Here is a 24,384-nt window from a genome sequence, read left to right as displayed (position 1 = left end):
CTACAAAAGAAGAATGTCTCAGGACTCATTATAGCTTCATCCCTAACCTCAACAACTTTAACACATCCTGTGAGTGTACTCACAAAACATCCTCAGGCTAAGGAGCTCCCAACTGGCTGTGTGAGAGGAAACTAAAGTAAAATAATTGCTGTGTCCGTCTTAACACTAGGACTCCAAAGGTTTTGTTCTGGGAGTAATTCATGAAGGATTTTAGAGGTAAAACTAGGTCTTTAATCTGAGTGTCACGTCAGAGTAGTCTGTGAGACTCTCAGAGTCAGTCTGATGCTGCAGGTGTGTTTAAGTACAATCTTTATGGACTTTAACTTTTCTATGTGTCGTGCTTTTTCTTTGTTTTGTGTGTAACAAATTTGTCATCACAGCTGCTTTGGTTTGAAGAGTTGAGTTATCACGCACCAACAGCTCCCTGGTTAAATCCCCTGTGTGTTATATAGACAATGAATAGACTGTATGAGCTCTTAAGTTCCCAAAAGCTGTTTTTCAGGCTCAAACTTCTGTTTTGTACGCCTGTTAATGTGCAGATAATATCACAGAAGTACCCTGTGCTTTAACGTCTTGTTCAACAAAGATAAGAGCTTAAAAGTGAAAAAGTTGATCACCCCAGAAACTTTAGCTCTTTAATGGGTCAGTCTCAAGACTGTAATGACCACTTAATGTGGAAGAAAACAACACCAAAGTACCCAGAGAAAAACACCTCTGTCTTAATAAGCAAGGTGAGACATAGGCTCTTGTGGCTCTTCAAGCTTAGGGAGAATATTATTTTGCAAAGAGCTTCCACAGTGGGGGAATTGAAACCAGTTGTGATTGCGTTTTGTGTGCAGTCTGAAGGCTGAATGATACTCACTTTGTGTCATCCTGTAGATGGAGCCCTTGGGATCAAACTGAAAGTAGAAGTTATACTGGGACTGGGGATGGAACTATGAAGGATACCTGATCATATGAAGACAAGTCCAACATCTTAGCTGCCAAGCCACTCCTATTAACATGTCTGTCAACTAGGGCTGCACGATTATCGCAATGTCAGCACATGCAATTCAGATTTTTCTCCATGATAACCAAGCAAGTCTGTAGACTCATCATGACACAACTTTTTTTATTAAATCGCAAGCACAATCGCAATCGCAATATTGTCCACCTAATCGCAAATCGCACCTTTTCCCCAAATCGTGCAGCACTACTGTCAACCAAGGAGTTCAATTCTATATGTGTAGCTGAACAGTCACGGTACTTTGCTATCAGCTGTGAAGACATCTAGTTTAAAGGAACCCTTTTTGCATCAACCAACAGCTGAGAGCAAAAGGGGAACATTTTCAGAGATTCAAACTCACATCCATAAAGTTTGTGTTCCTTTCATGTATCGCATAAATGCATCATAAAAAGTTTTCTCACAAACTAATATGGATGCAAACCTACCAAGAGTGGAGCTCGAACCCCACAGGGGCATGTGCTCATTGGATTTGAAGTTCTATCGGCTGTGAACAGCTTTTACCCCACAAAGTCAGAGCACTGTCTGTGAGACCCATTTAAGTAAGGATGTGTCACAGATCCAAAGTGATTCTACATTTTGCAGATTTGTGTATGAAATGTATGAATGTGATTGCAGGAGACTGAACAGTCTTACCAGGAGTGGGGTTCGAACCCACGAGGGCATGTGCCCATTGGATCTTAAGTCCAACGCCTTAACCACTCGGCCATCCTGGTGGTTGACTACACAGTCCTGTGTCCCTTATGGATAAAAATTCTAGGTTTAAGCGATACAAAATGTGCACAAGGTTGGATTCGAACACAGTTTATCAGCTCGAGGGTTAACCTTGCAACCTGGGTTAGTGTCCAGCTAGTTCTGTCAGCTCTTAATAGCTTCCACAACACAAAGTGAGTAAGGCTAATCCACAGCAGATCTAGAGTGACCATAGGTTCTACAAATTTCTGTGGTATATGTATGATGGTGAGTGCAGTAAACTGTATAGACTTACCAGGAGTGGAGTTTGAACCCACGAGGGCATGTGCCCGTTGGATCTTAAGTCCAACGCCTTAACCACTCGGCCATCCTGGTGACTCTGTGCTAAGTTTTGTGTACCAAATAAAAAAGATTTAAAATATAAAGGTATTGTTCCCAGAATTTGTACTAAAAGGTTAAATCAGTGACATCAAGGCCCTCCTCACACAAGGACGGCCCCGTATCGTCTTGGCGTTGGCATCAAAACATGTATCGGTGTTTACACAACGTATTGTACATAGGCTTGTGCATTTACATGACAACGCAACAACAACGTTGGGTTGCCCGTCTAGTTCTGCTCCGAGGCGGATTCCACGTCAACAAGTGCTCATGCATGCGTAACATGCTGCGTCTCTGCATGAGCACTTGTTGTTGTTGCCATAGCTGGTGCTGTTCATGCTCTCTTAGACAATGTTGATATAATAGTTGAAGCAATATTTGTAGCTGCTGGAACAATATCAGAATCAGTCTGCCTGCCGCCATTGTTGTTGTTGTTGTGTGTGACAACGTGGGTTGGGGGGCGGGGAGTAGGAGGGGTGCTATGAGGTCACCGGCTTTTCGGACTTATCTGTTCAAACCAAATACAGCATGAAGACGAATACCCAGATATCCACCTGCAGACCAGTTTTCAAAATAGATGCGGAGTCATGGACAAATACGTGTCTCCGTGTGTCAATATCACTAGATCGATCGTTTATTTTACCGGTGTCGCAGAAATTCGTACTCGTGTAAAGCCCACCCAAATCTAATCCATGTGGACCAGTTTCATAGCAGTCTACGATCAATGCCCAAACCAAAACAGCTCCTAAACTGATATACTTGGTGGACAGATTCCATAATGTATAATAAGATGTAGTTTACATCCACATGAGCACAAATAGGGCTCAAGGTGCGTCATTTAGCTGATCAGTAGGAAATTATTTCATCTATGAGCAAATTTGCTTTGTTTACTGAGTAAATCTGCCACCACTGATACCATGGTTTGTCTGGCTTAGTCGCCTTCAATGAAGAAATGAGGAAAACAGATCAAACCTTTTTTTTTGCTTGGATGGTTTCTTATAAAATTGAGGAGATTCATACTAAATTATTTTTTAGACACTCAAACCATATCACATGCACATTCAAGAGTCATCACATTCATTCATGATTCAGGATGATTCAGGATAGTCAGATTCAATTTAAGTTCTCTTAGTTTGACCGAGCTGTTACCTGATTGATCTCTCAAACTAACAGGAAGTTCAGTCCTACCAAGAGTGGGGATTGAACCCACAAGGGCATGCCACAAGCCCAACTCCTCAACCAATGGGCCATCTTGGTGGCACAGACACAAACCTTTGGTTCAAAAATCCTTTTGGTGAAAGACCAATATCATTTCTTTCTCTTCTTAGAGCTTGGAGTTTTGAAGCATGCATTTGAAATTCACCTCAAATCATATATTTCTTTGCTCTTGAAACCACAAGATGTCCCCCTTCACTCCACACTTAGAGTCATATTTTATTTCCGGCTCTGGATTTTTCATCCTTGTTTGATAAAAAATCAAATAAAGGCACTGGGGGTTTAAAAAATAAATTAAACCACTGCAAAGTTCCCTACCAAAATGAAAAATGCAGCTAAAAGAGGCCTCTCTGATGCTGAACGGAACAATGATGGTCTGTATGCAGACAGACTGACAGATATTCTTTCAGATAAGAGATCCTTTATATTTTCTTTTTCCTGCGTGCCGCTTCAATTGTTCTGTCATCCAACTTTAAAGGAGACTGAACTTTGGTGGAAGTGAAATGTAATTTTTCTCTCTCTTTGATTTTTTTGGCAGAGTAATTTATTTGGGAGTTGAAGTGGTATGGAGTGTCGGATCCCGAAAAGGAACAAAACAAACACAAAGGATGAAAAAGCATGCACTCACAGTCATGGCGTTTCCAATAAGGAACGGAGAATTATTGCTCAGTAGAGACCTGAGGTGTGAAATAACCACTGACAGCCCTGTTTGTTTTCTCCTCCCTCATATCTGACAAACCAGCACTTCTGCCCTGTGTTGTCTCTCATCTGTTTTTCACAATAATAAGTGTTACTCTCCCCCAGAGTTTGTGCTTGATGGTCACTGATTATCACATTTGACTAAGCCTGTTTCAATTAGCACCATGACATTAGCATGTCAGAGGCAACCAGGTGCATCATGAGGCAAAATCTGTTACAAGAAACAATTTGGCATTACACACTGGCTCTCAAAAGCCCCGTTTCCACCAAGTGGTTCAGTTTGGTTCGTCTTGGGATGGCACACATTTTTACACGTTTCCACTGACTGATCCTTGGACAGATCCCCAGATAACCAAGACGAGCCGTCCCACTTTTTGGCACCCTTCTGTAGGGATGCCAGACTAAACCGATCCAGTCTCGGGAAGAGGAGCTACAACACTGCACACCGTTGATTAGTCGATAGATTTCTGACTTAATGTGAGACAGTGGCTGCATTTCTCCTGGCGGCACACAGTCTTCTCTGAAACGAAGCTTGATTGCACTTTGTATCAAAGAGCTACATGCTAATCACAAAGAGGACGAAATGCTGCATGTCTTCCATCGTTGCGCTTTGTTTACTGTGTCGCGTTTTTCTTCTTCGTTGGATTTATTGGCAGGGTACACTGTGTCGTGCTGCCATGGCGTCACGCTATTTTTTTAACAGATGCTGCTTTCGACATCCAGCTTACACACCACCTACCACGAGGGGTAGGAATTCCCCAGATCTCAATCTAATCAAGTATCTGTGCAAAGTGCTGGACAAACTCGTCCCATTTATCAAGGGGTGATAAATGGGTCTTGCAACTTGCAGGACTAAGGTCTTGTACACACATAGCCGGGCATTTCCAAAAACAAATATCTCCTCCTCATTCGTTTTTAAAGATACTTTCGTCCACACGTACCGGGCAAATCCGCAATTTAGTTTGGTTCAAGGCATGTCAAATCCATATGAACCTCAAGAGTTGTGGGGTGTGAGTGTTTTTCCGACGTAAAACTCATGCCAGCCAATCAGGATGAAACCCCGTCATCTAGCTGTGATGTTTAAGAAGTGAAAAACTGTTTCCTGGTGTATACACGAAACCATGAAACCAGAGTTTTCCAAAATCTTCACCTTGGCTGGAGTTTTCAAAAAACATAGTTTTTAGTGACGTAAAACTGCGCAAGGTTTCCCAGATACCTGGTTACATGTGGACATGGCCTAAAAGGACCAGCTTCTAAAATCTTGGTACCAGATAACTCGGCATACTTGTAGGGGTTTAGGGGAGTCCTGGCCTATTTGGGTCAGGGTTGTTTTGGCTCCAGAAAGGGGAGCTCATAAAATCAGACAGGCGGTCTTAATGCTATGCCTGCTATGATGGTGGATGTACCAAAGTGAAGATTAGAGAAATACTGAAGGCCACCCCTGCTTCCCTGATAGCTGTATGTTAGCTCGGCTGATTAAAAAAATGGCACTGTTATAAAAAAAAAACCCTGAAACTTTTGTTTCCACATATGAAAGAGAGCATTCATCATCACTGTGTGACATAAACTCAATTTCCATGTCTGTAAGAGCCATTTGCAATTATCTCAGATCAAGAGAGAATGTCATGTGGAGCAGAACTAATTGCCTGCCGTCCATGTCTCACTTAACACAGAGGGCAATTAAAGCAGCAGTTATAACAGCTATAAACTCTCCCCTACACAGCGACCAGCAGACACACGCTCATATACACGTCCAGGCAGCTTTTATGTTTAAATAAAGCTCACAGCATCCGCTCAGAAAAGGAATCTGCACCAGTGGGTTTCATTAAATACCTCCCTTTTCTACATCCCCTTTGAATATTATTCAGTAGAATTCAGCTCCATCATAGATCTGATTCACTCACTGGAACAGAACAAGATAAAAGATGATGGCTCCAGCTGTGCTCTCCAAACTGCAGCTCTGTTGATTAAATTTGGGATTCATGGGATATAAAGCTTAAAGGGACAATGGATTTATAGACCTAGCTTCCATATGCTTCTGCAACATCAGTGCAGGGGTTTGTATCTGTATTAGCGCAGACTTAATAGCGCTGCAGCTCCATGTAGCGAGAACAACATAGAAGCAGCCATGCATTTAATGGATTTGACCCATCAGTCACGTTACACGACTCCAACTAAATCAGATCTAATTTACTTCAGTTCTTGGTCATGTCTGCAGTGCAAGAGGAGCAAAAGAAGTTCATTTATTCCCTGTTCAGGTGAGAAACCAGGAAAGTGAGGGTAAAAACTACCATGTCAGTCAGAGATGCTCATCTTTTTTCATGCTTTATAAAGTTGAGGAAAGTGCAGTAGTTAATGAATTTTACACTTGAGAGGGGAAAAATACATCCCAGTAACTATGCAGGGAGCCATACATGGTTCATTGAACACTTCAGCTTGATTTGATCTCTGTTAAGCTCTATTATGGTTATATTTTAACCATGTTAATGGAAGAAAGTGCGGTGGATAGAGCAGAAAACAGGGTCAGCAATGTTTGGATCCAAAGGGCACCCTATCAAGACCACAAGGTCAGTACACCATAGGTTTTACCACTCAAAGTTTAACACCAACTCTCTTGCATGTGACAAGGATGATCCACTAATACCAGGAGTGGGGTTCGAACCCACGTGGGCATGCACCCATTGGATCTTAAGTCCAACGCCTTAACCACTCGGCCATCCTGGTGGTTGAAGATGCAAATTTGCGTACCAAATGGAGACGAAAAGAGAATTCAAAGTTTAAATATTTGGCCTTATCCACTAACACTTCATTTTAGGCTTAAAGTTTTGCCTAAATCATATGTATGAACATTTAAGGCACAAATCTATGATTTATCAGTATTTTCTTACTTGAATTTATTCTTACTCCACGAATAAATTTAGAACCTTAGACCACGCGTACGCACAAATGATGACGACCAGCTCTCTCAGAAAAAGTAAACACATTCACTTTTAACTGGATGCTTAAAATTTTATTCAGACTACTTTCAGTAAAAGAAAAGGTCTTCAATGGAATTCAATAATTAAATCTGTGAATTGACTAAATGTATAAAATAACCATAATATCAATTCAAATTTGTCAAAAGTACAGAGTACTGATTCATGTAGAATCAAAAGGTACCATGATTAGGTACCCAAATGCATCCTTTTGACTGTGAAGGAGTGGAAGAGTAGGTAATTTTCCATGCTGGCCATGAACAAAGCATTGAAAGGTTATAATCTGAGGAATAGATATGTTAAATTGAAAAATTGTATACTCTACTATAGAAAAAATTGGTATTTTTTACCTCATAAACACAAAAAATGACCGAAAATTGGTACGGCTAAGTACCAGTTCCGATTGCCAGGCACCGGGCATCGATACCGTATCGTTTCAAATGTGAAAGGTACCCATCCCTTATTACAATGTACATTTTAAATTTTGATGTTAATGAAATGGTCGGGTATGGTAAATACAGCGTCTCTAATAAAGGTCAGTTATAAAGCAGGTTTCCAAATGAAGACAGAAATAACTGCTTCACCTTATGACTTTTTTCATTTTCTGAGCAAATGACGCTCACAGCTTCACTGATCACTCAAACTTCTTTATTTGTTCACAAAAATATCCAGCAGCTGTTTTAATATGTGTGGTCCATGTTTTGGATACCTGTTGCGATCTCCTACACAGCACCCAGGAGAGCCAGCTGATTGTTGATCAAAGACTCCACGCGCAGGGACGGGGGTAGTGGGCTGTGTGGCTGATGCTGGCGACGCGAATGTTGAGGTCTGTGGCGCCTCCTGAGGCACCAAACAGATGCCCTTATATGGATGAATTGGAGGGTGGTAGTATGCTGATTGCAGGTTGCAGGCATGTGCTTGCTAACTTAGAATGATGCTGATTGACTAACATATGCACGGTGAGGAGAAGTAAATTGGCTGGTGTGCTCATGTCATGAATCCAACAGTGATTTTGCATAAAGACTGAGTTTGTGCTCAGAGTAAGAACATTTCTACTCATTTATTAGTGAATAAGGCCCATTGTTCCTATGATTCATAACATAGGGAGTAAACCACAAAGCGTGAGCTGAACAGGCAGCTGTTGTTATGCCTGCTTGTAAAGGCACAAACCAGAAAAAGACAACCTCAATACTTTGACTTATCATCCATCGGCTGCTTAAGGATCCTTAAAGTCAAGCCCAAATCAACAGTTCATTTCCTTTTAGCTTGTGTTTCTACATTCTTATGGACAAATCTGCTGTTTGAGTTTCCGTTGTCAGTGCGGTGAACTACTTCTCTACCTCATACAGATATATTAGTACAACCTATGTTCTGCTTAGGTCAGAAAGCTGCATTAGAAACCTGCTTCTGTACACAGAAGACTTCAAATGTCAACACTTTCCGACTGGGTTTAATGCCTGTGCGTCCCTGCCAAGCTCTCACATACACACAAACTCCAAACACACAGGAACAAAAGAAGCAAGCAGTGCGGTAATGTGAATTTAAAGTGAAAGCCAAATGCTTTATCTGCAAGGCTCCAGCTTACTCTTAGATTAAAGCAGTATAGAGATAAATGGAGCTAAAAACTCACACTGTAGCAGGCTGGCAGGCTGCTGCGTCAGGACTTTTATCTGAAGAAAAGGGAGGCTGCAGATTCTGTGCGGTCATCCATTTTCTCTTCAATACTCCCACCTTGGTTTGTCATAATACCTTTAAAGAAGTTAAGTCTGTAAATTTATGTAAAAGTTTCATAAATTGAATTAGAGATTTAAGGCTGCCTGGAAATAACCGAGCTGTGAACACCAATGACGTCAAACTGTGTGTGCGTGTATTTGTGTGTGTGTGTGTGTAGGTGCGTGTGTGTGTGTGTCTCATACCTCCTGGAGGTGCCAGCCGGTCTTGCAGCAGATGGGAAGCAGGCAGTGAGGATAAAAACAGTATTACTCATCATGTCCTGTTGTCCCCAGCAGAAGAGGTCACATATTGTCTCTGTGAATTTTTCCAGAAACAATGCATCTGAGCCTCGGCTGTTTAAATGCGTCAGACCAACAGGTTTACATCTAAGTTAATCTCACTAAAATGGTTGGCTATGTAGAGGGGTGTTGTGTTTGTGTGTTTGTGGCTGTTTTGATTTTGTAATTTTGAAACCAGTGTCAGAAGCACCTGAGATACAGCCTAAACAACCTCAGATTTTTTTTTAGTTCTTGCTCCTTGTCAAGGTAGTACAAAGAGCTACCAACTAAAGATATAAATAACTCACAAATCTATCAATGTCAATCATTTTATAAGGCATCATCCAGCTTCTGAACTTGGCGGACTATACCACTATAACACTTACTATCAACCTCTTTGTTGATTTTATACTTCACATCAAACTAAATTGTTCCACTGCAGATAACTTTAGACAAGATAAACAGGACTTCTGAGGGAAATTGATGTTTTCATGTCTGTCCTTGTTCAGCTCTTCTAAACCCTTTTATGGTTTCCAGCTTGAGTTTTTATCGACACATTATCGGTATCAGCCAATACTGGCTTAAAAATAAAATATCAGATATCGGCAAACACTTCAAAATCTGTCGATGTAATAAACCAGTAAAATAATGGGATGAAGCTGCAGGTATTTTTTTGCAATTTTTGTGGTTTTGTTTGCACAGTTCAGATTGAGTAGTCCCGTATTTGGCTCCTATTTTAAGTTAAATTTGAATTTAAGCAGCAGTCTGTAAGGTACATTTATCTGACTAATTAAACCAAAGTAAACCATATTATTCAATTTGGGTTTTATTGCTGTTACTTACTGCTGTGAACAGAGGTTATGTTTACTGACTGTCAATTATGAAATCAGTCAAATTTGCCCTGGTTGTGGGTAATGTTGTGATTTTTCTCAGGAAAGGCATCATCCATCTTTCAAGTAGGATTTATCTTTTTGATTATTTTTGTTTAAAAACAATCATCATAAATAAATATACACCTTCGAGTATATATTTTCCAATTTTGCTCGAGAAATGATTATTACACAACAAACATGATAAGAGTATGATATATTATGCTACTTCCAATAGAGACAGTTGATGATCTCTGCAATTAAGTGTGCAGAAAAAAATACTGGTATTAGCTAAACCATAATAACGAATATAGGGGATTAAACTTAACAGGAAATGTAACAATATAAAACAAAGAGGAAGAAATAAAAGAAAAAGAAAAAAACAGAGTAAAAATGAAAACATGACAGTGAATCAAAAAAAAAGGAAACATAAATTAAAAAAAAAAAAATCAAATTACAAAAATCACAAAACAAAAAAAAAATCAGAGAACACACCAAAAAAGCTTAATAAATCAGTGTATCAGAAAATGCAACCCAATAAAAAAGAAAACTCAAAAACAGACCTGTGTATTGTATTTTCTGTTTAATTTTTACATTTGCATTCCAGGGCCACCATAGGAGGGGCATCTGGTTCTTCTGTGGTTTCTCATTTCAAAGTAACAGAGCCAACTACTGATCTGGCATTCACAGTGAAGGATTTTCTGTTGACTTTTCTATTTTAATGAGGCTACTTTGTTTATTTTTACCCAAGACAGAAACAATTTGTCTCGGTGTCAGGAGGAAGAGGTGAAAAGAGCTGGACTTCTTTCCACTGACTGGCTTGAAATGATGTGTGATCAGGTTTTTTCAAGTGTTTCATGCAGCTGGTTTGTTATAGAATAAGGTAGAGTGCCCTTGATGGAGTTATAACTGATGAAAAGTTTGTGAGCCTTTACCTCATCCAGTTTACCGTCATCATCTGTTTATAGAGACAGAACAAAACAGCATATGCTTCTTTGTTTCCTTTTTTTCTCATGCCACATCTTGTGTGTCACTTCAATGTATAGCTGCCTGCGGCCCTCTTCTCCCACACAGCGCTGATGTCCTGATAGTCACAGCAGAATGATATTTATCTATAAATAACTCAGAGAGCTTCACTGAAGTCTCCTCAGAGCTACTTTCCTTTAAAGAGCGTCTTCAAACAGATCTGCCAGCACTTTAGAGCCTTCAATCAGGAAAGATCTGCTGGCGAGAAGAAGCGAAAGGATATCTTCCTTTTGGCAGAAAGCTTTTCCTTTTGATTTAAAGTAAAATGGAGAAAACTGTAAAGTAACAAAAATTATTCTTTTGATCTCTTTGAGGAAAGTTAAGGCTGTTTTGAATAAATATTCAGCAGTTATCTCTCCATTCAGGACCAGGAAGGTTTGAGCTCAGTTTTTCCTTTTTAAAAACTGGAACGTCCTACAACATCACAAAAAAGTTAAATGAAAGATGTTTAATTTAAATTTCCCTCCTACGTGGCTTTTAAGCCTCTTTTTCTCTGTATTAAAGCATACTGATGGAAATCAAACAGATAACCTTGATGAGCTCCAGCTGAAAGGTTTTTTCTTTATAGAATAGAGAGCAGCATTTTATGAGAGCACCTTTTAGTTTAATTAAACACCGTTGTCTTTTAGAAAGGTGCTGTGGTGGGAGTTTAAAAGCATGGCGCCCTCTGTGATTAGCACTTTTATAAAAATGTAGTTGGATGGGGTTTTGATGGTTGGAAAGAGATGATCTGTAACTTTAAAGTCACAGGGCATGGAGTGCTTTAAATATGTTCATACTTTCCATCTGGTTCCATTTTAATGGGATTCACAACTTTAGTCAGAGTTACATTACTGGATGCAAGCAGAAGCAGAATAAAAGGAAGGCTCCAGTTCGAAGCTAAACAGCTCTTGTTACTTGACCAGCAATGCCTTGAGCTTGCACATTTGCAAGCATTGTGATTGTCACCAACACTTTAGTCCTACTTTAATGTTATACTTCCTTTCAGCAGACTGTCTGCTACAATTTGGTGTTAGCTGCAGGTTTGTACGATAATTTGTTACCTGACAGTGTTGAAAATTATGATGGCCCAGTACTAATTTCATATTCTGGATCTTAGTTTCCAGAATATTGGCAGGATCTGGATCGTACTTTAAAATCTGTCAGAAATAATGGTGACCTTGTCTTGTATTGTTTTGCAAAGCTATCTGACCATTTATAGTGGAGTTATATACACATATGGTGAAAACGGTCCTATCTCACAATGATAAAGAATCCTTTATAAAAAATTCTGGATCCAGACGATGATCCACATCACCTCCAAAATTTCGACACTTCTTTCTTATCTAATTTTGAACATTTCCTGAAAATTTCATCAAGATCCGTTGCTTACTTTTTCAGTTATGTTGTTCAAACAAACAAACAAAGTCTCCCAACAACATAATCTCCTTGGCGGAGGTAATGAAGCAGAAAGAGGGTCAAAAAAACCTAAAGTCAGCTCTTGCACACTACTGCATGGAGAGAAACCGCATCATGGACTCTAGTCAGAAAACAACAGATACCAGCGTTTGAAAAGGGAGGCTGTGGAGATCAGGAAGCAGGCCAATACCTTGGATGTTGTCCTAAGACCATCAGACAACAAACAGCCGGGTACGTAGACGTCCTCCTGCTACAAGTAGGACAACCAGACCTCTACGAATCAACTAACAAACCACATCACGTGACTCTACTAGGAAATACCACAGGAAGTCTTGGGTCTATGGTCTACCACTTTCCCCTTTTAGTGTCACCTATTCCAGCTGTCATTGGTAGCACAATGTGGGATACACCTAGACAGGTCACCAGCCTATCACTGGACTAACACATAGTGAAAGGGAACCATCTACTCATGTCTGTTTGATTCAAAGCACCCAGTCAAACTGATGCATGAGCAGGTTTATGGACCATGAGGGAACATGAAAATCACACACACAAAAAAAACCTGTGGGGCAACAGCACTTTCCACCATGCAGCTCCAGTTTAGACATTTCAAGGTGAAGAAAGAAACCACAACTCTCTGGTTACAAAGACTCTTTAATTTCGATAAACACTTTCAGACCAATTGAACCGTTTTACAATCAGATCTAAATCAATGTGTCACCAGGGAAAAAAGAAAAATTAAAGAGAAAAAAAGGGTAAAAAGACTTCTTGAAATGATTTTTTGAAACAGGTTGAGACATTTTTAATATAATCTTTTCCTCATCCAAGGTTGTAGTAGAGCCAGAGCCTGAAAAGAAAAGCAGGGTCACCTTTGTCTTTTTAAAAATGGAGAAAAAAAAAACTGTATCAATCTGTGCTTTTTATTTCTGCCAGGTGTTCTCCCAGTCGATGCGAGCACGGCGGCCTCTGCAGTCAATCCTGGACCGTGTTTCACTGCAACTGTTCCGACAGCGGATACAGCGGAGCCACCTGTCACAGCTGTAAGTCACCTGTCTGTCAGAGCATCAGCACACTAGCACTAAACCCATGAGAACAGACGGATAGAGAAGAAGAGAGAAAAGATGGGGTGGAGGAAACACAAATTAGGAATGAGGCAGAGCGCCAAACAGAATAATGAAGATTCTTTTTCCACCTACATATTTTAAATACAGAGGAAAATCAAAGAGAAAGCTGAAATTGAACCCATCTTCTCTTTGAAACACTAAAATATATTAAAGGAAGCTCCCAAAAATAAAGATGATCAAATCCAGCTGCACTTGTTTCATTTGGAGCAGGATACTGATGCCAGTATGTAAAGAGATTTAAAGAAAAATAATATTCAGAAGTGTTAATGATGTTAAATCCCTAGTCTAGCTTCATATAAGGCCTCTTAATGATGCCGAAACCATCAAAATAAACTCAACCCAAAACCCAGCCTTTAAAAAGACCTCCCACTGTGAGCTATATTTGATCCCTGCACCTCCTCTCTCTCCACCGGAGGAGGTTACAGTTTGTGTGACAGAGTTATGGAGCAGGTTGATGAGACTGTAGCTGTGACTAAACTACCAAACAGTAAATTAATAAATGTAACCGCAGCAGCGAGCTGAATTTATAGGTGAGATTTTCTGCTTCTGTGCCGATTCCCTCGAGCTGAATCCTCGAAAACAGACGAGCAGAGTTTCCCACACAGTTCACCTCTGGTTTCATTTTCATGCCGATGGTTTTGTGAAGAGCGTCTTCTACCCACACTGAGGGAATGTGATGTGATGAATAAAAGAGATGTGGCTGTGCAGAAGGAGAGGGATACCAAACAGGTTAGCAGAGTGTGGGAACCTTTAGATATGGAATTACCTGCACAGGATGTAACCTTTGCGTGAGAGAACAAAAAGAAGGAGCAAGGAGGGTGAAGGCTGATGAAGCTCTGAAGTTTTATTTATTGAATACCATCAGTCACTTCTGTCCTCTTCAACTGGGTTTATCTTTATTCTCCTGACTCCTACAGTGGTGGAAATGGTGAGTCAGTTGTTGAATGTATGATCCAGCTCCTGTGTGATCTTCATCCTGTCACAGCTGATGTGTTGGTGTTGATTCATGCTGCAGCTGATCTCATTATTTCTCTTTCAGCTGTGTATGAACAATCCTGCGAGGCGTACAAACACAACGGCAACACATCCGGATATTTCTACATTGACGTGGACGGCAGCGGACCAATCAAACCACAGCTGGTCTACTGCAACATGACAGGTTATTACCACTGGACATTTTTCTCACAGAACTCCACTTAAAGCTCTTTTGGTCACTCTGTGATCAACTCTATCTTCCACTTCCCCTACCTCCTCTGTTTCAACAAGCAAAACTACATAATCAACAAATGTTTTCTGACTGCAGAGACACTGTCCTTGCATAAGTTGCTTCTATTCAAAGCACGAGTAGTTAGACACAAGTTTTACAACATTTATTGAAGAAAGCACAATTTTGATACAGCTACAAAGCATAAAGTGTTCAATAAGCAGCACCAATGCTCATGTGTTCCTGTACCAAATGAGTTTTAAATATGTTAGTCATCTTCATTTCTTGTTTGCCTTCAGATTTCCCATGAAATAAAGCCAAAAGCCACCAGAAAAGATTAGACATGCAGACAACAGAGCACAAAAGCACTTTGAAAAAGCACAAAAATGCTGAGTCATCCTGCTAGCCGCTAGCTTACAACCTGGCTAGCTACTTTTTGGCGACTTCAAATGTTAAAACCCACAAACTAAAATCACTTCATTCTGCTTTTATCTCAAATAAACAAAATACAGACTCACAGGCAATCCAGTAAATCTGTATTTTTTCCTTCTGTCAGAGGAGGACACGTGGATGGTGATCCAGCACAATAACACAGAGCTCACTAGAGTCCGACCATCTCCTGGTGTGAACCAGCATTCAGTCCACTTCGACTACTCCACGAGAGAGGAGCAGCTACTGGCTGCTATCAGCCAATCAGAGCATTGTGAGCAGGAACTGTCGTACCACTGCAGGAAGTCCCGCCTCCTCAACACCCCAGGTAAACTCTTTTTAAAAACCTCCTGGATACACTGTTTACACTCAGTGGTCTCTATAAAACGTGGGAGCTGCTGTTTAGCTCGCCTAAGCAACAGATTCTCTTCACAAGAACTTCTTTCTTCCTAATTTTTGATAACAGTTGATTTCTTGTTCATTTTTAAAGATTAGTTTTTACAATTTGAAGTTATTTGCAAGTTGCTTTTATGGCAGCCCAAGTTTCTGCTGCTTGCTAGCATTTTCTTACTCCCAGGTAAAGCTACAGCTCATTGATGTTTGATTACTTTAAGGCCTGCCAACATTTTCTTATACTGACAGTGACTAATTTCTGTACAAAACAAGTGCAGTGCAATATTTTCTGTGTTCCAAAGTGATGAAAAAAACCTCAGTGTCAGCTATATTTTGATGCTTCACTTGCACTGCTCAGCTCATTAGTGTCACTTTTCTTTCATCAACCAATCAAAGTTAAAAGGGGGGGGGGGGGGGGGGGCTTATGGTATCAGCAGTGGCTACAGTTACATGCAGTCAATAGCCTTTTTGTATTTGCAATACTAGCAATAACCTGGTTGCACAAGGGCCACCCCCTTTGAAAAAAAAAAAAAAATTACCCCTGGGTTACTCCTTGTCTAACCTGAATATTTGGTCATGTATTCACCAATTGAGATATCCCTATCTAAATAAGTATTAATTTGCAAGGGATCTTGGTCTTTTGAGTACAGGAAGTCCACCGTGATGTTGCTGTTGTTGTTGCTGCTGTTGCAATGGATACAGTAAGAAGAAGGGGATATGACGCACATTGTCATTGCGCTATGATGTTCTCTGTGCGTTGCTGTTTTGATCTGGATACCATGTAAACTCATGCATGTAAACAGGTAATCCCGAATGTTACAAAAACTGGAATATTGATCTTAACCTGAATTCTGACTCCATGTAAACATAGCCACTGATATCAACTTCAAGGCTGTGACCTTTCACTTTAACTATTAGTTTTTCAAAGTGGGTTTGGGACTCCTTAAAGGCCAATGAAACACCAACAGGACAGTTGAGAAATGCCTCCCAAAATCAAAAACTTTTTAAAATAGCAAATTTCATCGCAAAACATAAACAAACAGAAGGGTAAAATTTGTTATAAGACCCTGCAAATGAAAAATATTTGATCTGTTTCCTGCATGCCATTATGTCAAGCCCCTCGAGATGACTAAGCCAAGATAATGATGGTATCAGTGGAGAAAAACTAAATAAAGAAAAACACCAATGTGTGCGCACAGGTTGTCTTGTTTTCTACTCAGCGCTGTTTCAAGGGTTGCTGGCTCGAAAGCACAGGAAATTGTGTGAAGTATTCTAAAAAGAGTTGGAGTGTCTTGTCCAAACTTGGTTGTGATGTATATTTCCTTTAGGATCAATATAAAACTTTGGTGATCCGCCATCAGGTCAAAGTTAGACAGTGTTCAATGTTTAGTTCGAGCTACCAAATAAAGCATGATAACATGCTTATCTGAGATGGTGACCACACTTTACTTTTTTCCAAACACCAGCCAACGAGCATTGTCATCGTAATCACATCAGCCCGCTGACGTTAGCACCCTGCTCGACACGCCCACAAAGTTTCCTTCTCTCGCGGAACTTCAAAGACTATATGAGAGATAAATTTGAGCAGTGAAGCAGCTTTTGGAGGCAGGAGATAAGATGATGGATGAAAATAGTGAAAGTGGTGGAAAAAGAAGAATGGGTGGACAAATAGAAGTTCCATTATAAACCCGGGGGCTGCTCTCTGGGAAAATAAATAAGCGCTGACTCAACAGAGACCTTTCCAATCACCTCCCCTCACTCCTATCCTCCCACACATGCACTCACACAGAGTGAAATACTTTTCCACTATCACCTCCCTCCTTCCATAAAAACAATATATATTCAGTGTGAGGTGTAGAAGCTGGCTTTCTTCCCTCTGCTTCAAACACTGGACTCATATTGGGCGGCTGAGTGATGGTGACTCTTTCCATACAGCACAATGCTATTTTCTCCCACCCCAGTTCACTTTATGACACATTAAGGCGTGCACTCCTCACTGAGGGAGTGCATCTAAGTAAGTTTTGTCCTGCAAGCATCTTTTGCTTTATTATGGACAGGTTCTTTGCTTTGTGTGCAGTTTTATGAGCAGCATTATCACGAAGTTTGAGGCAGTTAAAAGGGCGACATCCCTCAGATAGGTTTTTGTCACTTGAGCATCTTTTTATGATCTCACTCTGTTTTAAACGTTTTAAGCAGGGTGCCTTAATGTGTGCAAATGACGCTGAATCTACAGAAAGTTAACTGAATCGCTCAATAAAATAACTTTGAAGAGTTTTGCTGACTTCATAGTAAGAAATGTTCCACAAAGAGAAAGGGGAAAGCTTTTATGGATTTAGCCACTTCACTTTCATTTTCTTCCTTAATGGTGAAATTTGATAATCTACTACAAGAACAAATGGGGGTTAGTGAAATTAAATTAAGACAGACTAATTTTTATAACCACACTGCAAAAAAAACTGATATCTTATCAAGTGTTTCTGTTTTATTTTCAATAGAAAATGCATTTTTAGACTTAATATGAGACAATTCACCTGATGAGTTCAGAAAAATGTCTTATTTCAATTTATTTAAAGACAAAAACGAGGTTTGAATTGCCTGTAACAAATAAAAAAAAAATACTTGTTTTAGGACATTATTCTAGTTTCAAGCAAATTTTCCAGCACATTTTTCTTCTTCCATTGGCAGTTTTTTTTTTACCTATTACTAGCTACTCAGACCTCATTTTTGTCTCTTTTGTCTTCCAGTGTAACAACACGATTTTCAAGATTTCAGTTTTTTTGCTGTGCATCCTCTTTTGAGTCAGTTTTTTTTTTTCATCTTTCTGAGTAAAGATTGGACATGTTGTTTGAGAAGACAGAAGTTACGGGTATTGACCAAGTTGATGGTAGAATAGAATAGAATAGAATAGAATAGAATTGAATTGAATAGACTTTATTTACCCCCCAGGGGAAATTCAGGGGTCACAGCACTAATCAAGAAAACAAAAGTAAGAAAGTGTATAGAAAGTGCAAAAAGGTCCATAAGAAAATAGTTGCTGACAGCTTGTCCATCATTCTCCAGTCAGCCAGCCTCCACCTCCACAGGGTCCAGGACTGAGCTTCTTCAGCAGTCTGTTCAGTCTCTGTCTCCTGGATCCTGTCTGCTCACATCAGGTGAAGCTCTTCCAATGTGGCGTTGGTGTCTGGTGTTAGCTTTGTTAGCCATGTCTGTGAAAAGCATGATGCTCTGGATGGAAGAACAGGTCGATGTCGCCACTTCTTAGCTCTCACCTCAGTACCAGCACGTCGGTATAGGTTAAGATAGAATGAAACAGAAATAAAAAATAATAAAAATAAATTCTTAGGAGAAATAAATGATGAACGTCATTTTGTGTGTTTCAGAGGGCTCCCCATCCAGCTGGTGGTTTGGTGGTCCTGGTCCTGGAAGTCCTCAGACCTACTGGGGTGGAGCTCAGCCTGGCAGCCAGCAGTGTGCCTGTGGCCTGCAGGGCGACTGTGTGGACCCACAACACTACTGCAACTGCGATGCAGATCGAATGGAGTGGTAATGAACTTTTGGCATGCCTGTAAGCTTGGTTTTAGCTGCTGTATTGATCCAAATATCAGACGATCCAGGACATAAGGCGGGTTTGGGGGAAAAAGGTTATTTGATGACAAAATCTTGTTTTATCACAAAGGACATTTTATTTGAAACTTCTGATATAACATTGATAAAAAAAAAAAAAAAATACAATACAACATAAGACAGGCTGTTGTTTGTAACAGCATAGTGCTATGTCATAGTGCAGCTTATATCACAATGAAGAAAATATAACATCAAATCCAACATCACAGGAGGTTGGGAAAATGAATCAATGTTACCCTACCGTTATAATATGGAGCTAAACAGAGGCATCTTCCCCCCTGGAAAGAAGAAAAGCTAATTGTATTAAGCACCAGGTCACAGGAGAAACAATTTAAAGCTCTGTATCTATTATATTTGGTCAATACCTTGTTCATTTATTCAACAGACTCAAGAATCTTATGTTATTTATCTTATTTACATGACTGAATATCATTTCTCTCTACGTGGTCACGTAACGCACATGGAAGTTCTGCCCTGATGTATTAACAGGCACACAAACACATGGGCACACATGCTGACAGATGAGCACAATCCACGTGAATAGAGTTAGGAAAAATAATGTCACAACCACAACAAGAAAAGCATTAAAAAAAATGTTTTTAGAGCTGAAGGTGTTGCAGCTGTTCAAAGCCGAGTCCCAGATATGTAGGACTTCCTGGAAAATAATATCGTCTTATATCCAGAACAAAATGTTACTTTAAAACCAAAGACTATGGCACATTTTGTATCTTTAAGTCATTAAATTTCAATTAAACTCATAAAGTATAGACATTAATCCTTGATTATTTACACTCAGTGAAACTCTCATCCCTAAATAAGTCTGTTGTTCAGATCATCTAAAGTCTGATTCTGGGTGTCAGTCGTCAGACGCCAGTCAGTCTCTATTTCTCCCTCCATAAACAGCTGTCACTCTAACTGGAAAATATGTAGTGTTGCACTTTTCTATGTCAGTACCAGTATCTAGCCTAATACTTAATGTCTTCCTGAAAGAAAATATCTGACAGGCTGCAATTATCTCCATTGTTTCCATAAGGGCATGAGCAAACTTTTTTTTTTATTCTTGATTCATTTTCCGAAGTCCCATTATTACTTTCCTCCTCTTCATCCACATCCTGTTTCCTTTAACTTTCTTCTGCTCCTTAATCTACTTTGTTCTTTTCTTCTTTCAAAAAAATCTTCTTTAGCTATTAATCTCCCATGTCTCTCTGAAATATTCTCCTCCTCCTTCTTCGTCTTTCTTTCAGTTTTAACTCCTTTCCTCCTACGCTCATCCTGTTCGTTCTCCTCCTCCTTCCTTTTGATCATTTCCTCCCCTTTGTTTTCACCACCTCTCAGTTTTATCCCTTTTCCATCTCTGCATCTTCACCTTCTTTCATCACCGCTTTAAAAATCTCATATCTAACACTCCTCTCTTGTCTCCTCCTCCTCCTTCTCCTGCAGGGCTGAAGACTCAGGCCTGCTTACCCATAAAGAGAGCCTCCCTGTCAGGTCTCTGGTGCTGGGGGACGTACAGAAGTCCGGGTCAGAGGCTGCCTACAGGGTTGGACCCCTGCGGTGCCATGGGGACAGTAAGTCCACTTCTTGTTGCCTCGTTGTCACCTTGATGCAGGGATGACAGTTTTTTATATTTTGATAAATTGATGTTCAGAAGACTCGACAGACTGACACGACGACGCTTTTGTTTGTACATTTCAAAACCACATTCAAGAAATCAGACAGTGTTCATTCAAGCAGCAAATTGAAATAATATCAGGTTGTTTCTCAGAGACCGAATCCTTTCCCACCTCTTTCTGATATGGAAATACAGGTGATGCTGAACGTTTTGTTCCCCTCCCCATTTATCAGCATCATCACCCAATTATCACAGCGATCGCAGTTGCTAATGCGTGTTTTCTTTAGAGATTTCACACCTTGATGCTGCTCCTTATTAAAAGCATTACAAGTTAAATCAAAGCATCACGCTGTGAATCCTCTTTTCATTTCAGTCGTAATTACAGCTCATTTTCCCGATCGCTCAAAGCTAAACACATGTTTGGCCTAATTTATGTCCCAGCAACATGACAACGAATGAGCTCGTTATCTGAACACACTGCCTGGCTTGTTTACTGCTGGATCCATAAGAAGATCCTGACATTTGTGTTTCTCAGAGAACTTCTGGAATGCTGCCTTCTTCGATAAAGAGACGTCGTACCTCCACTTCCCCACCTTCCACGCCGAGCTGAGCGCAGATATCTCCTTCCTGTTCAAAACCACCGCTGCCTCCGGTGTGTTCCTGGAAAACCTGGGCATCAAAGACTTCATCCGGATTGAACTGAGCTGTGAGTAAGAGCTGGAGGGTGAAGATTTAATCCGGATTAGCGTTATGTGTCAGTGAGAGCTGAAAGTCAAAGTCTTAATCTGGATCTGTGTAAAAATAACCCCACAGGTTACACACACACTGTGTTTCCAACTCGCTGGAGAAATACTGATGTCTTGACCGTGATGTCCTCCTTTAACACACATTTCAACAGCTTAGTCTCGTATTTCAGCACATTAACCACCTGACTCTTCAGCGTTTCACACATTAGTGATGGTCACACATGAAAATGTATCTGCTCCACTCTTCTGCAGAAACTTTAACACACTTTTTAAAAGCTGCCCACAGAGATTTGCTCCCATTTAGACTAAGAAGCATGAATCATTGCCGAGCTGTGGGAGAGGGTCAAGGTCAGCTGAGGGCAGGGTTCAACAATAAAAACAACAAAACAAACTGATTAATGTGACTTTATTTATCTTAAACATTCAGTGGTAGTGAAGCTAAATGAAAGCAGGAACTCTGCTAAACCCCTCCTGTGAAACAAACACTGGGCTCAAGCCAGAAAGCCAAGCTGCAGGCTGAAAGAAAAGCTGCCAACCCTTTCACCACAAACTCTGATACACTCCACTGGTTCTGTCAGATTTAGGGGTGAGAAACAACTCAATTCTTAATGTGGGGGATAAGTTCTGGCAATATTGCTGGATCACTATCAATAGGATTAAATGGAGGACTAAAACACTAAAAGTTGATGCATCAATATCCAAAAAGTAGCAAAGGTTTCTTTATGGACAAAGGATGATTGCTGGTTGTTTTTCTGTGTAGTTTTAAAGCTTTGACTTCAGCATATAGAGAGTATGCATTTACATAACATCCCTTCTGGGACACGCCCACTTCAGTCAGGCTGAGTGGCAAAACAAACCCCACTTAGCATTGCAGAGAGGTAGTAAATACAGCGAGACCGGGAAAAATGTGGAATATGACATGAACAGTGGCGGCTGCTGGTCAGTCAAGGAGAGGAAGCTCATTTTTGTCCGTCCAACATCATGAATTTTTTACATATATTTTAACGTAAATTCTACCCTCCGTTTCTTTCCAAGAAGATGATCTGTGACCCTGTTGTACCAACCAGGTGTTTTTTCCAGGGATTTTACTTATGTTCTCTCAATGGCCAGCAGAGCTAGACTGCTCAAAAGGATTTGGCCCATTGTGATGTGGGTGTAAGACTTGAGCCACTTCAAAGAAGCTCCTCTCTACAGAAGATGCACCGGTAGAGGGTTATACTTCAAGATCGCTGAATCAGAAAGGGATTCAGCCTCAGTCAGATCATCCAATCATCATGCAGAGGCCAAGCGTCCAGGCCAGCCCACTGCCTCATAGACCCCCAGAGATGCTGAGCGTCCGGTGGGCGGGACAAAGCCCAGCGTTTATCCAATGACCGTCCAGTTTTCACAGTGGAACAACCCACTCTACGCTTCCCCACTGAAGTCAAAAGACGCTCAGCGTCCGACTGTGTTAAAGCGCTGAGATGCTACGGGGATGAATGAGAAGGAGGTCGAGCCAGTTACCTGTGATAGGTAGCTTTATTCTGAACTAAAGATGAAGGAGTTCTGGCGCATATTTTGTCAATGAAATGTACACACAGCAGTACATATCACCACTTTTTTTGGGGGACATTTTAGGGGAAGCTGAGCTTCCCTTGCAGTCTTTATCACCACTGGACATGAAATTGAGAAGAGTTGTACTCGACATTGATTTGATAAAGCTACCAAAGAACCAGGGGTCCACAAACATCAACATGTGGCCAGAAATCATATCCTGACATTTATTTGTTCCTGATTTCAGCCCCAGGAAAACACACAATGCAAAGCCTGAAAGCTACGAGAGCCTCTTTATGATTCAATTTACAGTATACTGTGTATTTAACCAAGTGAATACACATGTTTAGGTAAAGTTAATATCAAATACTGTATACAACACAGCTACGGCTGCTTGTGCTTACATGAGGACAAAAAAGTTCTAGTCACGAAAAACATAGCTGAATGAAAAATGCTAACATTTACAGATTTTGTAATTTAGGGAATTATTTAACCCCAAAATACAGCATGAGATAACATAAACTGACACACAATGGGGACCCCAAATTTAGCTTTCATTGCCTGGATTGTTTCTGAAAATTGCGGCAACCCTTCAGTTTCTCTTCTCTTTTTTAACAGCCTGTCAAAAGATAGCTCTAATTGCTTTTCAAACATGTTCGTTCAATCAATCACACAGAAGCTCTTCCTCATTTGATTTTGTTTGAGTTTTTGATAGTATTAAGCCAACGCTGCTACTCATCTCCCTCTTTCTGCCACTCTGTGGGCATAACCACAGTGACTTCCACTTGCTGTGACATCACGTGCATACCCTCTATATCACCTGGACATGACAGCAATAACGTGATGGTATTTTTAACTTTATGGATGCACCAACACTGCAACTGGCTATGAGGTTTTTATGCCTTTACAGCCTTTTTCCCTGTGGGACCATAATGCATACAGCAGAAATACCCACAAGGGTGTTCTTTACTAAGCTTATAGACATGCATCTATGCATGAAATACATTTTCATAGGCAGGAATGTTGTGTGATGGCAAATAAGACACATATATGCCTGGGAAGAGTCGTAAGGGTCATGTGCTGAAGTTCCCAGAAATGAGATTTGAAGCAGGGACACTGTTGCACCATCAGCGTCGCTCCTCGGGGAAATCACGTTCAGTGTGGGTACTCCAGCTCTGAATGCTGTTTGTCTGTGGCCAAACCTGAGAATCATTTTTATATGAAGTTAAGTGAAAATCTGAGGATATCTCCTCATGTTGATATTAGGGCTGTCACTTTAACGCGGTAATCAGATTTATTAATTACACTGCAAATTAACTTGTTATAAAAATTAACATGATTGACTCATTGCTCCCAGCCATTTTCAGACCATTTTAAACAATCTTTCAAGACCCAAATAATATTGTTTTCTATGTCTAAGTCAATGTAAAATGTATGTCTCTTTGCTGTTTTTGATATAAAAAAAACAAAAC

General features: G+C 40.3%; 1 protein-coding gene and 3 non-coding genes across 4 annotated transcripts in view; 1 reads left to right on the top strand and 3 right to left on the bottom strand.

The window, feature by feature from the left end:
* LOC141804596 (contactin-associated protein-like 4) overlaps positions 1 to 24,384 on the top strand; it is a 151,306-nt gene that overhangs the window by 76,772 nt on the left and 50,150 nt on the right. The window contains exons 11-16 of the mRNA XM_074689112.1: positions 13,181 to 13,287; positions 14,411 to 14,530; positions 15,132 to 15,332; positions 18,778 to 18,940; positions 20,462 to 20,589; positions 21,169 to 21,339. Of these exons, the coding sequence (XP_074545213.1) occupies positions 13,181 to 13,287; positions 14,411 to 14,530; positions 15,132 to 15,332; positions 18,778 to 18,940; positions 20,462 to 20,589; positions 21,169 to 21,339 (890 nt within the window). The remainder of the gene's footprint in view (positions 1 to 13,180; positions 13,288 to 14,410; positions 14,531 to 15,131; positions 15,333 to 18,777; positions 18,941 to 20,461; positions 20,590 to 21,168; positions 21,340 to 24,384) is intronic.
* On the bottom strand, positions 1,637 to 1,719 carry trnal-uaa (transfer RNA leucine (anticodon UAA)). Its single transcript has one exon. It is a non-coding gene; the product is annotated as a tRNA-Leu (tRNA).
* On the bottom strand, positions 1,989 to 2,071 carry trnal-uaa (transfer RNA leucine (anticodon UAA)). Its single transcript has one exon. It is a non-coding gene; the product is annotated as a tRNA-Leu (tRNA).
* trnal-uaa (transfer RNA leucine (anticodon UAA)) lies at positions 6,630 to 6,712 on the bottom strand. The gene has a single exon. It is a non-coding gene; the product is annotated as a tRNA-Leu (tRNA).

The sequence above is a fragment of the Halichoeres trimaculatus genome, unplaced genomic scaffold, assembly GCF_033239565.1.
Source record: "Halichoeres trimaculatus isolate MK-OKI-2021-1 unplaced genomic scaffold, fHalTri1.1 fHalTri1_scaffold_15, whole genome shotgun sequence".
In the NCBI taxonomy this organism is placed as follows: domain Eukaryota; kingdom Metazoa; phylum Chordata; class Actinopteri; order Labriformes; family Labridae; genus Halichoeres; species Halichoeres trimaculatus.
Note: the sequence above shows the minus strand (reverse complement) of the source record. Positions and strands in the feature narration are given on the sequence as shown.